Source organism: Rutilus rutilus, assembly GCF_951802725.1.
Source record: "Rutilus rutilus genome assembly, chromosome: 17".
Lineage (NCBI taxonomy): Eukaryota > Metazoa > Chordata > Actinopteri > Cypriniformes > Leuciscidae > Rutilus > Rutilus rutilus.
In genome coordinates, this window is record NC_140230.1 from 18,897,235 (window position 1) to 18,915,911 (window position 18,677).

The 18,677-nt window shown below is 41.0% G+C and overlaps 2 protein-coding genes across 2 annotated transcripts; one reads left to right on the forward strand and one right to left on the reverse strand.

The window, feature by feature from the left end:
- Positions 1-1,592: 1,592 nt before the first annotated feature.
- On the reverse strand, positions 1,593-9,023 carry LOC311276383 (uncharacterized protein; the record flags this gene model as incomplete). The annotated part of the gene is made up of 5 exons (XM_084386019.1): positions 1,593-1,948; positions 4,829-5,149; positions 5,245-5,574; positions 6,378-6,481; positions 8,962-9,023. The coding sequence occupies 5 exons, from the start codon at positions 9,021-9,023 to the stop codon at positions 1,779-1,781; spliced, it is 987 nt and encodes a 328-aa protein (XP_084242145.1). The 3' UTR covers positions 1,593-1,778.
- Positions 8,373-15,330, forward strand: LOC311276145 (uncharacterized protein). The gene is made up of 4 exons (XM_084385684.1): positions 8,373-9,062; positions 12,582-12,643; positions 12,843-12,971; positions 15,113-15,330. The coding sequence occupies exons 1-4, from the start codon at positions 9,040-9,042 to the stop codon at positions 15,229-15,231; spliced, it is 333 nt and encodes a 110-aa protein (XP_084241810.1). The 5' UTR covers positions 8,373-9,039; the 3' UTR covers positions 15,232-15,330.
- Positions 15,331-18,677: the final 3,347 nt, after the last annotated feature.

An 18,677-nucleotide genomic window follows, 5' to 3' on the forward strand; every position in this document is an offset into this window, starting at 1 on the left:
CTAAGAGCCGTGACGTAGACGCTGATTGTACCGTGGTGGATGCGTAGATTTACTTCACATAATCTGCAAAAGTCGTTCACAGCCATGTTCACTCCGGTATTTCGCTCGATGGTTTAGTTTTTGCATCATACATGCGTTTACAGTGGAAGTTAGATGCGGCTGAGCATGCGCATAACACACGCCATAACCAAACGTTATGTGATTGGCTTACGGGTAACCAATGATTTTAAACTTCAGGAAAACACTTTTCAATTATGCCCTTCCAGACTCTTTCTACGAAGCAAAGTGAAGTAGCAGAGTCTGGTATTACCAGGTTAACACTGCTTATGATTTATGGGGATTAATAAAAAAGGAGTGAGTGGATTTTTATCACTATTGGGTGGTTGTGTACACACACTGCCAACACACATTTATGTCCAAACAGCATGCAAAAGTGAATTTTGCATAATAGGTCCCCTTTAAGAAATGTACTTTTGCTATGGATAAATAAATGTTCAGTGATATCTTCCATAGACTTTGGCACATTTATTTCTCTATATACTATAGTGTTGATATGGCAACTAGTAAATACACTATTCATCATGATAGCATGTGTGGAAGTACTTAAAACAAGTGTGTTATAATTAGCCTCACTGTTACAAGTCTGATTGCAGCAAAGATGAAACATAATCTATATACAGAAGTGTTTATTAATCATAAAATAAAACTTAAGAAATACTCAAGATACTCTGAAATTTCTAAAACACAGGACAAAACAACCAGGCTAACAGCGACGACAGACAACTAGACAGTGCTAAACTCAGACTTAAATACACAGGAAAACAAGAGGAACTGACGAGACTAATTAACAAGACACACCTGAACTAAGGATTAACACAATCAGTAACCAATGATACAAACAGGCAGGGGATGGAGGAAGATTGAATTAACAGGTAGATTATCTTAGAAATAAACTGAGATTGACATAGAAAACTCATACAGGAACTAAACAGAAAAAAAAAAAACAGGACAAAAACAAACTCTAAACATGACCAAATAAACTCAACTCCTGACACCCGTGTTAGGTTGTGCCCCGCTCGCTCCTACATTGAACAACAGAATACAACGGGACATCCAACCCTGCAAGAGAAAGAATTTTATTAAAAACACTATCAAATACACGTATTTTTAATACTGAGTAAGGACTTCATTAATTTCACTTACCTCCAGAAATTTCAGAATAAATTTCAGAACACCTACAGTTCAATTCATCTACAAGATACAAAAATAAGTAGGCTACTTTACCATCTGATTAACTTTTACCATCATAAAGTATAAAGGTTAGAGTAAAGTAATTTTTTCAACTCTCACTACCATGATGGCATGACATGGGCTGTATTTCATATCTCATTGCAACACACTCAGAAGACTTAAAACATTAAAGTCATATATAGCCTACTGTACATTTAGTTCAGGTTACTTTCACTTTCTGACATACTGACATAGTAAAAGCACATCTTACAACCGCATAAAGAATATCAATACAATTTCAGTAATTTGAAAGAAAACATGAAAATGAACAAATGTGCAAAGAGACTCTGCAGTCTAGCTGAGACAGGATTTTGTTTGAAAAAACTGGTCGGTAGAGTAGAGTAGATAGCAAATATTACAATATACCAATGCAATTATGTTCTGGTGACAAAAAAAAAAAAAAAAAAAAAAACATTCTCTCCAATTTCCAAATTTCCATGATTTGAAAAATGCTGTTCAAGAATTCAACAGTGTTAAACTTTTCAGGACTATGTCGTGGACTTACTTTGGCTGGTGATATTGCGCTTTCGTTTTTTAAAATAAAGATTCACACAGATGATCAGTGATATGAGGACACACAGAGACACTATTGTGGTCATCACTACTGCTGTCAGATTAGTTGTTACTGCTGCAGGACTGTCAGCTTGGGTTGGAGCATCTGTGATCACAAAAGAAAAGATAAACTTATAGGCTAAATGAACATCATCATATGGGTCAGTTTGAATAGATTATTTTGAGCACTCTGTAATGTAGGCACTTGTCTTACCTATTGCTAATGATATTTTAGATAGTGTTTTAAATTTCCAGTGTTTTTATATATTTTTTCCCCATTCTGTTGTTTTAGCCTTATGCTAAAATTATTTTCTTCTCTTTTTTCCCCAATCAATCTATACCCCATAATGACATTGAAAAAATAGTTTTGTAATATCTATGCAAAATTTTATACAATTTAAAACTTAAACAACACATTGCATAAGTATTCATACCCTAAACTCTGTACTTAGGTGAAGCACCTCAGGCAGCAATTGCAGCCTGTCTTTTTGGGTATGATGCAGCAAGCTTTGCACCCCCTGCAGCAAGCTTCATAACCCCTGCCAAGGCTTGGGAGGAATCAACCCCCTGGTAGAATGAGCCCTAACGCCTAAGCTTGACCATGTGCCTCGTAGGCAAGGGCAATAGCATCCCTCACCTAACGTAAAATTGTTTGCGTGGTGGCCCCCCTGTTAAGGCTCCCATGACAAACAAATATTTGCTCTGACTTACGCCACTGGCTAGTGCGGTGTACATATGCCTGAAGAGCATGGACTGGAGACAGTTGGTGAAGTTTCTCCTGATCCGTTGTTGTGAAAGGCGGAGGGCAGAAGACTTCAAGAGTGACAGGATATACGGTTGAGAAAGGTACCTTAGGCAGGTAGTCGGATGAGGATGTAAAATTGCTTTCACAAATCCAGGGGTAAAGTCTAAGCAGGATGGCTAGACAGACAGAGCCTGCAAATCCCCAATTCTATTTAGTGAGGTGATAGTCATAAAAAAAAAAAAAAAAAATCGAATCAGAAGCTTATCAGACACTGACTTTAGAGGTTCAAAGGGGGTTCCAGCCCCTCAATGACTTTAGCTAAGTCCCATGGAGGAATCTTGGTTGTAGAGGGAGGCCTCAGCCGCCTGGCCCCACGGATGAAGCGAGCAAACAGAGGATGCTTCCCGAGTGGTACCCCTCTCAATCAAGGCGTGGCAAGCCGATATAGTGGCCACATAAACCCTGAGAGTGGTGGGGCATGCGCCTGCTAATAACTTTTCCTGCAGGAAGTCCAGAACTGAAACAATCTGGCAGTTAACAGGATCTGCATGATGTGCAGTGCACCATTTTTCAAAGACAACCCATTTACTGGCAAATTATTCTAGTGGAGGGAACCCTAGCACTGAGAATGGTCTCTTTGACTTAGGATGAAAGTCCAGTGTCAATCAGTTGGTACCCTTCAGGGGCCAAAGGTGAAGGTTCCATAGCTCGGGCCAGGGATGAAATATTGTTCTCTGCGCTTGAGACAGAAGCCCCCTCCTCTCTGGTATCGCCCAGGGCGCGGACCGTTTGCTTGGTCGCACGGAGGAACAGGTCTGTGGCTCGACAAAGCTCAGAGAACGCCTCTTTGTCGATGGAACCTCCCATACTCAGGTCCTTCAGCAGGTACCATGGTGTGCAGGGCAGTACCAGCCTGACCTGCTGCTTGAAACGCTTTCCCCAATAGCGTTGAGGTGGTTCTGCACGGCTTTTTGGGGAAGAGTTGGTTCCTTAAGATATTATGCCGAGAGATAGCCCGCAAGCGTCACTTCGATCTGTGGCATCATTGTATACCCTCGTGCCTTCGCCCCCACAATAGTCGAATATGTCGACGTCGAAGGCTCAAAGACACGAGAAGTGTAAGGTTTCCCCTATGAATGGGTTAATTTGTCATGGAGTCCTCAAAGAAAGGGAGAGACCGCTGTTGGGGTCCCTCCTCCTGAACACCAGACAGAAATCTGTCGGCTCGCGTGGCCAGTCTAGCTGTAACCTGGCCACCGTGTGAGTAACCACCTCGAGTAGTTCCTTATACACTTTATCATTGCATGAGGAACGCTCATAGACGGGAAACTCAAAATCCATAGCGGAATGCAAGAGATGCGCTATTCTCCGCACCAGCTGGAGAAACCCCAGAATGCGCTTTGGGATCGTGCAAAAGGACATCTGGATCTGGAGAGAGAGAGCAAGCAATAGGGACCCATCTGCCGCTGCTCAGCCAGATCCATTCGAGAGGACAGCATGCTCTTCCACCAAACAAATGAAGCAAAACTGGTGTGAATCGCATTCAGGCATGGGCTGTGAACACAGAGACACACCGCTTACCTTGCACGCCGCTAATAAATAACATGATTTAAGTCCCAATTTTCACTCGCCGACAGGTTTTGCGAGATCGCTGACAAATGCCCGAAATCATAGGCAAATCGGTGCTCGTTCACACGAGTGACAATCACGCAGTGTGAATTATCAAAGACTCGATCTGAGAGAATTAAAATTAATAGTTGAATAAAGTCGTTATTTTTGCACACAAAAAGTATTCTAGTCACTTGATAAACTTAAGGTTGAGCCACTGTAGTCACTTGGACTATTTTAATGATGTCTTTACTAACTTTTCTGGGCTGGCAGATGAAATTACCTTGCAGCCTATGAAGGAGTGAGCCAGCTCTCAGATTTCATCAAAAGTATCTTAATTTGTGTTCCGAAAATGAACGGGGTCTGAAGTCTTACGGGGGTTGGAACAACATGAGGGTGAGTAATTACTGACAGAATTTTCATTTTTGGGTGAACTAAGCCATTTCTGTGAAACCGGGGGGTATGTTTGTCATTATATTTATTGTAATGTGGAAAAAGAACCTTTTGACTAACCCATGACCACATCTCACATTTTATTAGCATAGCTTAACGTAAAATCTTGTAAAAGGTGAATGTCATTCAGAGAGTCAGCATTGAGACTTTAGGGTTAGAAATATTGCATTGAAAACACACCTTTCACGACCAGCTTCACCTCATAGCAGATTTTTTCACTCACTCTGCACTGATACCATAATCCATCAGTGTTTATTGCATCCCTTATAAGCAGAGATCCATTCCCTAGTGTTCTCGCTCTCTCATACAGAGGCCTCGGGTCTCTCTCTGTGCTGTTTGAGGGCTTGTGTGGAGGGCGATATTGGTCTATCTTTATTGATTGGTGACCAATAACGATTCTCCAAGTTACTTGATCAGTTCTGTTTTGCAGTGGATGTTCAGGGCATGGCAGCAACACTGACGTCTTTGGTGTTGCATGAACAGAGTCCAAAGTTTTACACTCTGAAACCAGAGAAACACATTAGCATTCATATTATATATGTAAATGGCTCTCCAATGAGGATTATTAGCTTGATTGAAAAAAATTGCATTCTTACTTATGACACTCAGGTTAAACTGAGTAGCTTTAAGGCAGACCCCATCATTGTAGACCTGACAGTCATAATGTCCTTTATCGGATAAACTGATGTCTTTCAGGTAAAGTGTAACACTTCCAGCATCATTTCTCACAGACCATCTCTGATGCTCTAATGCTGGAGAGTTGTCTGAATATTTTAGGATGTCTTTAACCGGGTCGGTTCTGCGTAGTTTCACTGTCAGAGACTCCAGCGGGTGGGTTGTGGTTAGGCAAGAAATAGACATATAGTCGCCCTGAAGAGAGTTTATGTTTAACTGATGGACCTGCTCGCAGGGTCTCGCCGTCTGAGCTAAAGGGAAATTAAAAAGAGAAACGAGACATCCTGAGAGAACTGATACATGGATAGGAAACCACCACAGGGTTTATAGTCAAAAAAATTAAAATAAATAATTCTGAAATGATCCTTTTGATTACCAGTGTATAAAAATCCATAAATTGATTTGGAAACACTTTAAAATATAGTTCCATTTGTTAACTACATTTGTTAACATGAACCAACAACGAAAAATACTTCTAAAGTAATTATTAATATTAGTAAATGATCATTTAAACATTTACTAATACATAAAAAAAGCAGTTTTTAAAGTTATTTCTGTTAATATTACTTAATGGTCCAGAGGTAACAATGAATATATATATATATTTTTAATCAACTATCATTAATAAAGATGAATAAATACTGTAACAAATGTATAGCTCATTGTTAATGTTAGAAAACGCATTAACTAATGCTAACTTATAGAACCTAATTGTAAAGTATTTCCATTGACTTTTAGATCAGTTTTATATGAATGTATTGTTTGGGTAAGTCTTTGCACACCAAAAAATGTTTATTAAAAAAACAAAAAGACTGTCCTCAGTAAATCATTTTCTTGCTTTAAATTTTTACATAGTAGCGAGAACAGAAGCTGTTTGTTAGCACAAATAACATTTCCAAACAATTAACCATTATGTAGCCTGAATGACACTAATCATATGCATGTCACACCTATGCGGACTTTACACACCCAATTGATATTATGCATATCTGTAAATATGTTTGCATATTTATATGTTGGTAAAAGGAATCTGACTTCATATAATGATTCTTACCTTTGCATTCCAATAAAGCTGATATTAGAAGATAAAGAATTTGGAAATATGAAGGCTGAAAACTCCCCATCATACACAGATGCTCACTGCAGGACAGCTGAACTCTATATGAGCAAAGGTCACATCACTTCACTTTAGCAGAGCTGTTTTCAGTTGCTCTAAATTTAGTGCGGAAGTAAATAAGATATAATCATGTGCTCAGCGCTTTGGGTGTACAGTAGTACATATGAAAGCGCTATATAAATGCCTCATTCTATTCTATTCTCATATAGAGGCCTTCAGTGAGATTATGTGTGTGATAGGGAGTTTTGCTTACAGAAAAAAAAAATACAGCAAACAGCAAATTCTATTTCAAATAAATAATACAATGCATTGTATATAAATCATTCTCATTTACTTTGGGACAAGAACTGTTGAAAATAAATAAAATAATTTGTAGTTGTGCACAGATAATGTTTTGTAGATATAGATGAGAAAAGGCAGCCTGGTATAAAAAAAATATGCCAGAGATAATCTGTCCAATACAGGATTATCAGAAACCTACTGTATGTGTAGTACTCCTGTAAGTAACAAGACGACAATGAAGAGAAGAATGCAATTGTGATGGCTTCTCGTCTCTGCATTTACTACGAATCAATAAAAGTATATGCATATTACAACCTTTCAGCACATAATATGGTCAACACATGTATGACTTTTACATAGTATATCTGAATAAAACATTACCAATTTAAACATTTTGCATATTCAGGGTTTACAATTGCCAAAGTGACACTCTAATGGATAATTTATATATATATATATATATATATATAACACTTTAACTAGCATTTACCCTTTATCTAAATAATAACATGAGAATGATGATGTAAAATACATTAAGAATCCACTTCCTATTATTAGTTTAGAACACATAAAAGTTCGTTGTCAAATATTACATTGAATGACAAGACGTGAAATTCACTAAACTACATTCACTCAAATGTAACTCATTACACAGTTTACCGACATTCCCGTCGATTAACGACCACATATGTAAATTAGAAATAAATGTATAACGCTAAACAATATTATACATTAGATTCAAATAGTATTTATACTTTAACCAGTTATGTGGTGGACTCTGGCGCTAATCGCGGAGCACTTATGCTAACCATGTGCTCAACATGACAAACTCATGACGCACTATTCATATAACAAAACAACGGCGTTAAACATGCGCATAACTCATTCATATTATATTAGCAGTGTTTATGCTTAAATCGGAAGTGTGTTTTGCATTATACTCTGCAGTTACCTGTAAGTAACAAGACGACAATGAAGAGAAGAATGCAATTGTGATGGCTTCTCGTCTCTGCATTTACTACGAATGAAGCATCACTAGCGCGGGGGTTACTATGCGATGCGTGCGATGACGTCATCACGCTGGTATGCCAAGCGAAAATAATTATATGAATAAATGCGCATAACACACACTCCTTTTTAAACATAAAGCACAAATAAGCATTTAAACCATATTTAACTGTATTGGAAAATTAACATCATACTATATTACAAAGAAAATGTACAAACACAAACGGCCTGTACTCACTATTACACTCTCCCCCACAGGATAAAATGTCGTCCCGACATCTACCAATGCCCTTCTCAATCAATCTTAATCAATATTGTTTTCTGTTAAACCAATTTCTTTTTTTTTTTTTTTTTTTTTTACACACTCATGCCACAGTGATAATTCACATCTATTTTTTTCATTCTTCAATGGAATCATAACAATTGCAATGGCACCAAGACACCAAGAAAGTCCTCTCTCTTCTTTTTTTTTCTTTTAGTCCATATAAATCAATTGACGAATGTCATATATTGACAAGAATCTCAAAGTTCAGCAATAGTCCATTTGGCAGAATTGTCGTCAGGAAAGGACAACAAAAAAAACCATCTCACTTATGCCAAACGAGAACAGTCCATTTGAAGCTTAGAACAGCTTAACGTGGCTGTGTTCAGAGCCCTAAAACAGTCCATGTTCCCTAAATCACACAGCAGTATCTGCTTTGCTGTTCACTTGAGTTCACTATTGATTGTCCATTGTTCATATTTATTTTCCAGGCTCTTCAGTGTGCATATTAGAAAGGGCATTTCATAGCTTATCAAATGTTCCAGTATGTATGACCACATATCAACAGTCCATATCAACAGTCCATATTATTTGCACCCAAAAGGCACTTGGTAGTATAACCAAAACAGTAGATTAACTGAAAGATATGGTAGTTAACAGTTAGTAGCAAAAAGGTGGGGCTTGGTGATAATAGAAGGGTATTGTTGTCCAAGTGTTTGGGACTCTGAAATCCTGATAATAGTCACCACTCATGCTTTGCACATTGCGACATACTGGTGTCCCAAAGGTGTCATAAGTGAACTTTTTTGGAGGTCGTCGCGTTCTCATTGTTAAGTTGCTTTGTTCCCCTGAGTGCATGTTTCTCTGTTCTTGTGTTGTAGGTGCTCCTCTCTCAACTAACTCTATTTCCTCAGACTCAGCAGTTGATCCGATCTCCTGAGCTTCCTGCCTATCTCTTGTGTCGTTGACTTGTCTCTCTTCTCCAGGCTCAATTTCCAATTCAGCTTGGGTTGACTGTGGATGTTGTTCATGAGCAAGGCCTAGTTCATGGGTACCTACTGGTGTTTCAGGTAAGTCTGACTCCCTTGATAACACATCTCTATTTGTCTCATGTTGTCCATCTGTCCTTTTGTCTCTTTGTTGGCATTCCACTCTGAAGCTGTATTCATCTTCCTCACTTTCACTGTTGGCCTCTGGCACATCCTCTCTGTTCCTTCCAAGCTGACCCCTTTTTCTCCTCTGTTGGTTAGGTGTGGAGTCCTTTTTCTCTGCAATGGCTGACGGTAAGTAATCGCATGGTAGAAGTAGATTTCTGTGTAAGATTCTTGACCTTCCTTTCCCCTGCTCAGGTTTCACCTCGTAAATAGGGACATCCTCCATGGCTTGACGGATTACAACATGAACTTCGTCCTCCCAGTAGTTCCTTAGCTTTCCAGGACCCCCTCGTGGAGTGAGATTTTTCACAAGGACTCGGCTTCCAGGGTACAGGTCAGCACATCTTACTTTGTGGTCGTAGTTTCGCTTGTTCCTTTCAGCAGCCTTTTTTGCATGGTCCCGTGCAATCTCATAAGCCTCTTGCATCCCCTTTGTCCAGCGTTCTACATACTCTCGCTGATTAGTGGTCCCACGGTCCTGGTCAAGTCCGAACAACGCATCAACGGGGAGTCTTGGGGAGCGACCAAACAACAGGTAAAATGGAGAGAAGCCAGTAACCTCACATTTAGTGCAGTTGTATGCGAAGACTAGTTTGTTAAGTGCCTCCTTCCAATTGGATTTCTCTTTCTCTGTCAGAGTCTTGAGCATCTGTAGTATTGTTCGGTTGAACCTTTCCACCTGGCCATTTCCTTGGGGATGGTAAGGGGTTGTTCTTGATGCTGTAATACCACTGTACTTCCTTAGTTGGTCAAACAACTGGTTCTCAAATTCTCCACCTTGGTCGTGGTGAATCCTCGAAGGGAATCCAAACTTCAGGGCAAAGTCATTGAACAGTCGGTCAGCCACCGTTTTGCCTGATTTTGATGTGGTAGCATAGGCTTGAACAAATCGTGTAAAGTGATCGATGACGACGAGAATGTACTCATATCCTCCTTTGCACTTATCTAGATGGAGAAAATCAATCGAGACCAGCTCAAACGGGTAAGTTGTCTTGATGCTCTTTAATGGTGCTCGTATCTCCCGGCATGGTTTTTTCTGCTTAATGCATGGACACGCCCTTAGGACATAATGCTCAATATCCTTCTGCATCCGTGGCCAGAAAAAACGGTCTCTAATAAGGCTTGTTGTCCTATCCAGCCCTTGGTGGCCCATCTCATCGTGTAGCTCCCTCAGGACAATGTGCTTGAATTTGGCCGGTAACACGAGCTGAGTCCGCTGTGTCGTTTTACGGTACAGTATGCCATGTTCATCTAACTGTAACTTGTCCCATTCTCGGATTAAACCTCTGAACTTTGGGTTGACTGCCCGCCACTGCTTTAAGTCTGGCCGGGACCCAGACTGTAAGTGCTCGACGATAACTTTGATGTCCTTATCGTCACTCTGTGCCTGTCGAATCTCCTCTTTTGACAATGACGTTGGTGATGCTTCATCTGTCTCTCTCCATGCAATTACATCCTCACATCTGACAGCCATGTTGGGACCCAGCTCATCCTGAATTTCGACTGCTTGTATCATTGCTCCAATGCAATCTGATGGAAGCTCCTCCGTGTATTCTTTCATCACAGTCTCTACGTCCAACGGCATCCTAGACAACGTGTCTGCATCCACATTCTCTCTTCCTGGCCGGTAGCGGATTGTGAAGTGGAAGTCCGCTAACTCACCGACCCATCGACACCCAGTTGCATTGAGTTTTGCAGACGAGAGTACATAGGTCAAGGGATTATTATCGCTGTACACAGTGAAAGTTGGGGCGTAATACAAATAGTCCCTGAATTTTTCAGTCACAGCCCACTTTAGGGCGAGGAATTCCAGCTTCCCGCTGTGGAGGTGGTAGTTCTTCTCAGCCGCTGTCAATGTTCTGGACCCATAAGCAATCACCCTCAACTTTCCACCTTGCCGTTGATATAGGACAGCCCCCAGGCCTTGATTTGATGCATCTGTATGCAGGATGAATGGTTCAGAGAAATCTGGAAACCCTAACACGGGTGGTCGGACCAAACACTCAATCAATTTCTCCAAGACTTCTTGGTGGTCCGCTGTCCATTCAATCCGCTGGTTCGATGGCATCACAGAACCCTTCTTGTTCCTTTCTGTCCTTTTCTTGGCCCTTGCTGGACTTTCCCCACCATTGACTTTGCCCTTCAAAAGGTTATACAGCGGACTGGCGATTCTTGAAAAATCCTTTATGTACCGACGATAGTAGCTAAGCAGGCCCAAGATCTTACGTAGCTCGCCTACAGTGCCTGGTCGCTTCTCCTTCAAAGCTGTTACAGCAGCCGTATCAGCTGGGTCCAGGCGACTACCCTCTGCAGACACAATCCTGCCCAGGTATCTCACTTCGTTCTTGAACATGTCGCATTTTCGTGGCTTTAGTTTAATCCCATGGGTACATAGTTGCCTCAATACTCTCCTCACTGCCTCCACTTGGTCATCAAATGACTTTGTGAAGACCAAGATGTCGTCCAGATATGGCACGCAGATCTCATCTCTCATTCCCTCCAAACATTTCTCCATGAACCGCTGGAACGCTGCCGGAGCATTCATAAGGCCAAAGGGGATGCGGATCCATTCATATAAACCCCAGGGGGTTGTGAATGCTGTTAGTGGCCTGCTCTCTGGGGTCATGAAGCCTTGATGATACGCCTTCCCTTGGTCGAGCAGAGAGAACCAAGAATTGCCCCCCAGACCATCTAAGACGTCCTGCACCCGAGGAATCGGCTGTCGGTCAGGTACTGTCTTCCGATTCAGGTCCCTGTAATCAATACACAGTCTGAGGCTGCCATCCTTTTTCCGGACACACACGATTGGCGAAGAATAGGAGGAGTTGGACTTTTCTACCCACCCTTGAGCTATTAAATCCTGTAGGTAGTCTTTCATCTCCTGGTATAAGGGCTTTGGAACTGAATTGTATGTCCGAGCTACAGGTGTATTGTCGTTCAAGGAAAGACTCATTTGAAGTCCCTTTGCACAACCAATGTCGTCGTCGGATTTTGAGAAAGCTTGGCACTCCTCCCTTAACATCTGCTTCACTTGTTGTTGTTGCCGTGCAGTTAGATGGCTCAAGTCGACCGGTGGGTCCCACAGGCTGTCTTCCTCTGTTCCCCTAGGTGTCTCCTCGACCGTAACCTGAGTCACAGATCCTGTTCCCCTTGGAGAGATCATAGTCGCAGGCAAGACTGATTTAACTGGTTGCACAATGCCCAGCTCCACTCTACCTCCTAGGATAATATCGTGGTCGGTCTCGTTCTGCACGCTCAGAGTGACTGAAGGGCGGGTACCTTTTTTCACCTCCAGCAGAGTGTCAAACAGTTCTAGGCCCTCAGGGTGTTGAGGGTTGACGCATGGCTCAAATAGCAACACACTGTTTTGTCTCACATGTGGCATTTTAACTTTGCACTGTATTTGCATGATTGTGTGCTTTGGTATGTTCACAGATCCCTGGGCAGTACTCACTGTATACTCGCCGAGATCATCAGCTGTCACCAGATTGATGAAGGTATGGACTTGGTCTCTTTTCAGGTTGGGAAATGCGCTGACAACGGTTTGGTACAACTGCCTGTTAGTCACTTTGTCCGAATTGACTGTATCTTTTTGTTTCATCACTTGCTCGATTACATTAAAACCAATGATAGGTTTAGGGAGTTGCTGACCCTTTAGAACAAGCATAGGGATGACTAATTCTTTCACTCTTTCAGCAGGGGAGGCCAACTTGAAAGTCACCTCAACCCATCCTCCGTACGGCATGTCAGTACCATTGGCTGCCACAAGGTGTAGACGTTCAGGTGTTTCTGTGGCTTCGGAAATATCTCTCAGTCTGACTTCTGGTATGTAGCTGTCTTTCCACTGCTCATCAATAATACACACCTGGGAGCCTGTGTCCCATAAAGCCTCTGTCTCATGTCCTTGCAAATAGCAGGCCACCAGGCATTGCCTGCCAACTAGGGAAGTTATTGGAGAATGCTGATTAACTCGGCATTCGGCTGTTATTATGCTGTCTATTTCGTGAGGCACATGATATTGCAGGTTGGGTTTGAACTGTCGTGTTGTGCGTCGTCGGGACGTGCTCGTCTCTTGGGTCACTCCCTGTCCCTTTGGAGCAACCCTTCCCCGTTTAACTGAACCTCCCTCTGGTTTCTCGTACCCCGTACTCTGCAACCAGCTGCATAATGTTCGCTGCTGCTGCAATAATAGCAATGGGTGCACTGCTCCGTGGTTCCACTCTGTTGGCAGTGAAAACATTGTCTAGCTTGCTGACGGCTGGGCTGTTGATACTGGCGTTGGGGTTGCGACAACCGTTCATTTGGGTACTGTCGTGTGACCGGGTATAGTGACTGACTGGCTTGGGGAGGTATTTGAAAGTGATGGCGCTGGGGCTGCTGTCGTTGAGCAAAATGAGTCAGGGCATGAAGCGGCTGTGGTGCTGTGTACTGTTGCTGTGATACAGCACCAAATTGCGGATGTTGCGTCTGAAGTCGATAATGTTGTTGCTCATGTTTGACCGAATCCGGCCTCTGGGCTTGATGACCTGGCCCTGGGCTCCACTCTGGCGGCAGCTGGCTGATCTGTGGCATGTTCTGCGGATGACAGCGTGTCACTGCTAACTCTTCATGGTTAACTGCAAAGCATTGCTGTGATGTAACTTGTGGCAGCTGAATTTGTTCTTTGATCTGCATAATGTCATCGCTAAGTCTTTTTAACTGATACATCAAGTCGAGCTTTGACTGTTTAGGCAGACATTTTTGTTCAGGGACGGGTTCATCAAGCTGGGTGGCATGAACAATAGCTTGGCGTTCTGTTTTCCGCTTGTTCTGCCTCTCTGACTCATGAGAGCATGCAACATTTAATTTTTCTAGCAATACTTCATCAGAGATCGCAGCGTCAGAAAGATACGGCTGTAAGTCGCTCTGAACACGGTCGTTTTGCAAGCCCGTTAAAACTGAATGCAGAAACATGTTCTGCACTAAAACAGGGTCATACTTCAGCCCAGATTCATCTTCTTGGGAGGCAAACAGAATTTTTTGTCTCAGGTCAAGAGCCCGTATTAGGAAGTTTTGGGGGGTCTCTTTGCTACGCTGGCCCTCGGTGGTCAATTGTTTGTATAATTCAGTTGCATTTTTTTCTTGATAATGAGAACGGAGAATGCGTCTCAGAGTAGGAAGAGTTAAACCAGCTTTCCCTTCAAGGTAGCTACGCAGCTGAAGCCCAGGTGTAATGGATCTGATTACTGCATCTATGATTTCCTGTTCAGGATATCCCTTGCCCAGCCCACTTTCGATTTGACGAGCGAGACTAGAGAATGATAATCGGTCCTTTTGGCCCGGTTCACCGATCAAGCCTGAGATTTTAAACTCTTTATGCCAAATGACTGGCGTGTTGTGTCTCTGGGGCAGTTGTGAATGGTCTGTCCGCCTCCTATCTGATGTTGCCTGCGCACCCGATGTACTGTGTGCAACAGCAGTATTAATATGCATGGCCTGAAATGACTCAGTTACAGTACTAGTTTCTCTCACTGGTCTCTGGGCCGTGCTCATGTCTCTTTCAACGTGTCCTGGCTCCACCCATTTTCCTGGGTTGTCAGCAGTGGCCACTGTGAGGTCACTTATCTTCTCATGAATACACAATAACTCTGCCATGCCACTATCCTCTAGTTCTTACAGCTCACTCCTCAATAAATGACTGCTGATATACTTTATGAGTGAGAGGCGGGTCACATCTTTCACTGATGGGATGTGTAAAAAGGAGCAGAGTTCTATTAACTTCTCTTTTGACAGTGTGCATAATTTTTCTCCTATCTCCTCCTGAAGACTTTCAAGCGCATCCATTCTTCTTTTCTTTTTTTAACAGTATTTAGCAGCGTTGAAAGTGGTGGTTACCTCACTGACCTGGGTGCCGTCGCTTCTGAACTCACTGTGTCTCATGCGCACGCACCACTAAATCAGCCTTGTCTCTCCACTTCACTCTGCAGCCTTACTGCCGTACGTCTGGGTGAGAGATGAATGTGACTGGGTGGTTCTCGCTGATGAAGGAGTCAGACCACCCAACAATCATCCCAGCGGTGCCTCCAAATTTGTAGTACTCCTGTAAGTAACAAGACGACAATGAAGAGAAGAATGCAATTGTGATGGCTTCTCGTCTCTGCATTTACTACGAATCAATAAAAGTATATGCATATTACAACCTTTCAGCACATAATATGGTCAACACATGTATGACTTTTACATAGTATATCTGAATAAAACATTACCAATTTAAACATTTTGCATATTCAGGGTTTACAATTGCCAAAGTGACACTCTAATGGATAATTTATATATATATATATATATATATATATAACACTTTAACTAGCATTTACCCTTTATCTAAATAATAACATGAGAATGATGATGTAAAATACATTAAGAATCCACTTCCTATTATTAGTTTAGAACACATAAAAGTTCGTTGTCAAATATTACATTGAATGACAAGACGTGAAATTCACTAAACTACATTCACTCAAATGTAACTCATTACACAGTTTACCGACATTCCCGTCGATTAACGACCACATATGTAAATTAGAAATAAATGTATAACGCTAAACAATATTATACATTAGATTCAAATAGTATTTATACTTTAACCAGTTATGTGGTGGACTCTGGCGCTAATCGCGGAGCACTTATGCTAACCATGTGCTCAACATGACAAACTCATGACGCACTATTCATATAACAAAACAACGGCGTTAAACATGCGCATAACTCATTCATATTATATTAGCAGTGTTTATGCTTAAATCGGAAGTGTGTTTTGCATTATACTCTGCAGTTACCTGTAAGTAACAAGACGACAATGAAGAGAAGAATGCAATTGTGATGGCTTCTCGTCTCTGCATTTACTACGAATGAAGCATCACTAGCGCGGGGGTTACTATGCGATGCGTGCGATGACGTCATCACGCTGGTATGCCAAGCGAAAATAATTATATGAATAAATGCGCATAACACACACTCCTTTTTAAACATAAAGCACAAATAAGCATTTAAACCATATTTAACTGTATTGGAAAATTAACATCATACTATATTACAAAGAAAATGTACAAACACAAACGGCCTGTACTCACTATTACACATGCACAGTAGGAAATGAGTTACTTTACATTAATCCACTTTGATATTATACATCTAAGTAAACAACAATTCACCATAGGCTGGTAAACTACTATTAATGTAATTGTTTTTTTTAGGCGTGATGGAACACAAACATTTATCTTGTTTCTTAAGCTGTCAGTTAACAAGTAACATTTTGGTGGAAACAGAAAAACTAGTTGTGCTTTCATCTGAAAACTGTACGCTATTACACATTAGTTGCATAACAAAAGACAGAATTCCACAGTACAACTGATTCAGAAATGCTCTGCTATTTTATAACACAAAATGACATTTGCTACAGGAAAGTTGGCAATGAACTTGAAGCTACATTTTTAAGTTCATTGTTTGTATGGAAATGTAGTAATTGAAGTAACTGAAATATAAATGTCTTTATTGTGATTATGTATAAAATAGTTTATAGTTTAGATGTCCTGACAGACCACAACCAGCTTACTGCAGAAAAGCTGAATATGAGCACAAGCCACAAGACCTTTTACCTTCACAGTTGTTTTCAGAGTGTGAAAGCAGGAAATGTAATCTGTGCAAAATGTCAGAGAATATGCAATTTTGCACACATTTCTACCAGAAAGACTCGGAAGACGAGATGATATCACAATAACATTTATTAATTAATAGACCAGAAAATGAAAACAGAAATATTGGATGGTAAAGTTCTTTGGCGCAGGCCCCGTCCGTAGTTCACATTCGGAGCGTAACAGACTCTGCATATCCTTGTCTGAAGATGAAGGCAGGGGCGCAGCCGACCCCCGGGGAGGTATGAACAGGAGCCGGCCTGGTGGTGGTGGGGAGGATGGAGGTGGATGGTGGAGGTGGAATCAATTTGCTAAATTAGTTGTTACTATGAAACAATATAATAGTGCAAATATTTTTTTCAACATACTTCTAGATATAATCTACAGCTAGTTAGTGGGAAAATTTTTTGGATCAGAAAGAAAAATTATAATTGGGGAGAGGGAAGTCAGTAAATAAACAAAAGAACAAATACACTAATTACGAGCATATGAATCGAATACAATAAAACAAAGTTACAAATGAAAGTAAGGTCTAACTGTAGTATTCAAGTGCAAAAATGTAATAATTAGGCCTAAATGTAAAATAACACTATAGTGTTCATTGTATAAATTAAATATAGATGAATCTTTGCTAAAGCTGTTATGTTTGATTGACAAGACAGCAGCAGGTATTTATAGGCTGATATCACTTTCAGGGCAAATGCACGTATCCAATAAAATTATATACATTTAATTTCTTTCACAAATTTTTACATTCACAAGACATAACCAACTGTGTTTACGAGAATACTTGCCAAAATGGGTATTTTGAGATCATTTTGTGTGTATTTGTCGGTTTAAGAGCAAGGAAATGCAAAAGAGGAATCAATTAGGTGTCAGTACGACACCTCTCTGTGTGCGCGCGCTTCAGATGTGTTTGGCTGTGTGCACAGATAACAGCGCGCAAGTACCGAATTAACTCCTCTTTTGCCTCTTCTTGCTCTGGAATGGTTTAAAATAGCTTCAGTGTGTTGGCAAGACAAAACACATGCAAATGATAAACTTTGACTCTATGATGGTTAAACTTTGCAATTATTCCGCAAATCAAATACGTGCCGAACCATGGGGCCTGGTCTGTATGGATCCAGGCGCAGCAACAGGCCCAAACCTCTGAAGCGAAGCTATGCATTTTTGTAAGAAAAATATTCATATTTAAAACTTTATAAGCTAAAATAACTAGCCTCTGACAGACGGCTGATGCATCGATTTATGGCGACATATTGTCGAACGTGAAAGCGTAGTGGATAGAACAAAACAAAACTAGAATTTTTAAAGAGAAGAGGTGCTTGAGTTTGTTCCCCAGCCCTATTTGAACCGTGAGAGGCGTTAAAGCTTAGGCACTTCTACACTCTTCTGGCGTATGTCGACTTGCGTAGGACGTCTGCCTGAAGCTAGTTTTTAAAGTTTTAAATATGGATATATTTCTTACACAAATGCATGGCTTCATTTCAGAAGGTCTTTTTTTTTAACCCCCCGGAGCCGTTTCGATATCTTTTATGATGAATGGATTGAGCTTCAAAATTTCATCCTCTGCCATTATAAAGCTTGGAAGAGCCAGGACATTATTTAATATATCTCCTTATAATATGTCATATAAACCTAGGAGGATGGATTCAGGGTGAGCAAATCATGGGGTAATTTTAATTTTTGGGTGAACTATCTCTTTAAGGAACAACAGAAGAATAGCTCACCTCATCTAAAAAAATCATCCAAATGAGGTGCATAGACCAAAACTCCAATCGGGAAAAAGATTGTGGTTGTGGCACTGAAAATGCATTTATTAGGCATTGAGAAATGTCACAACGTGACTGCAACATTT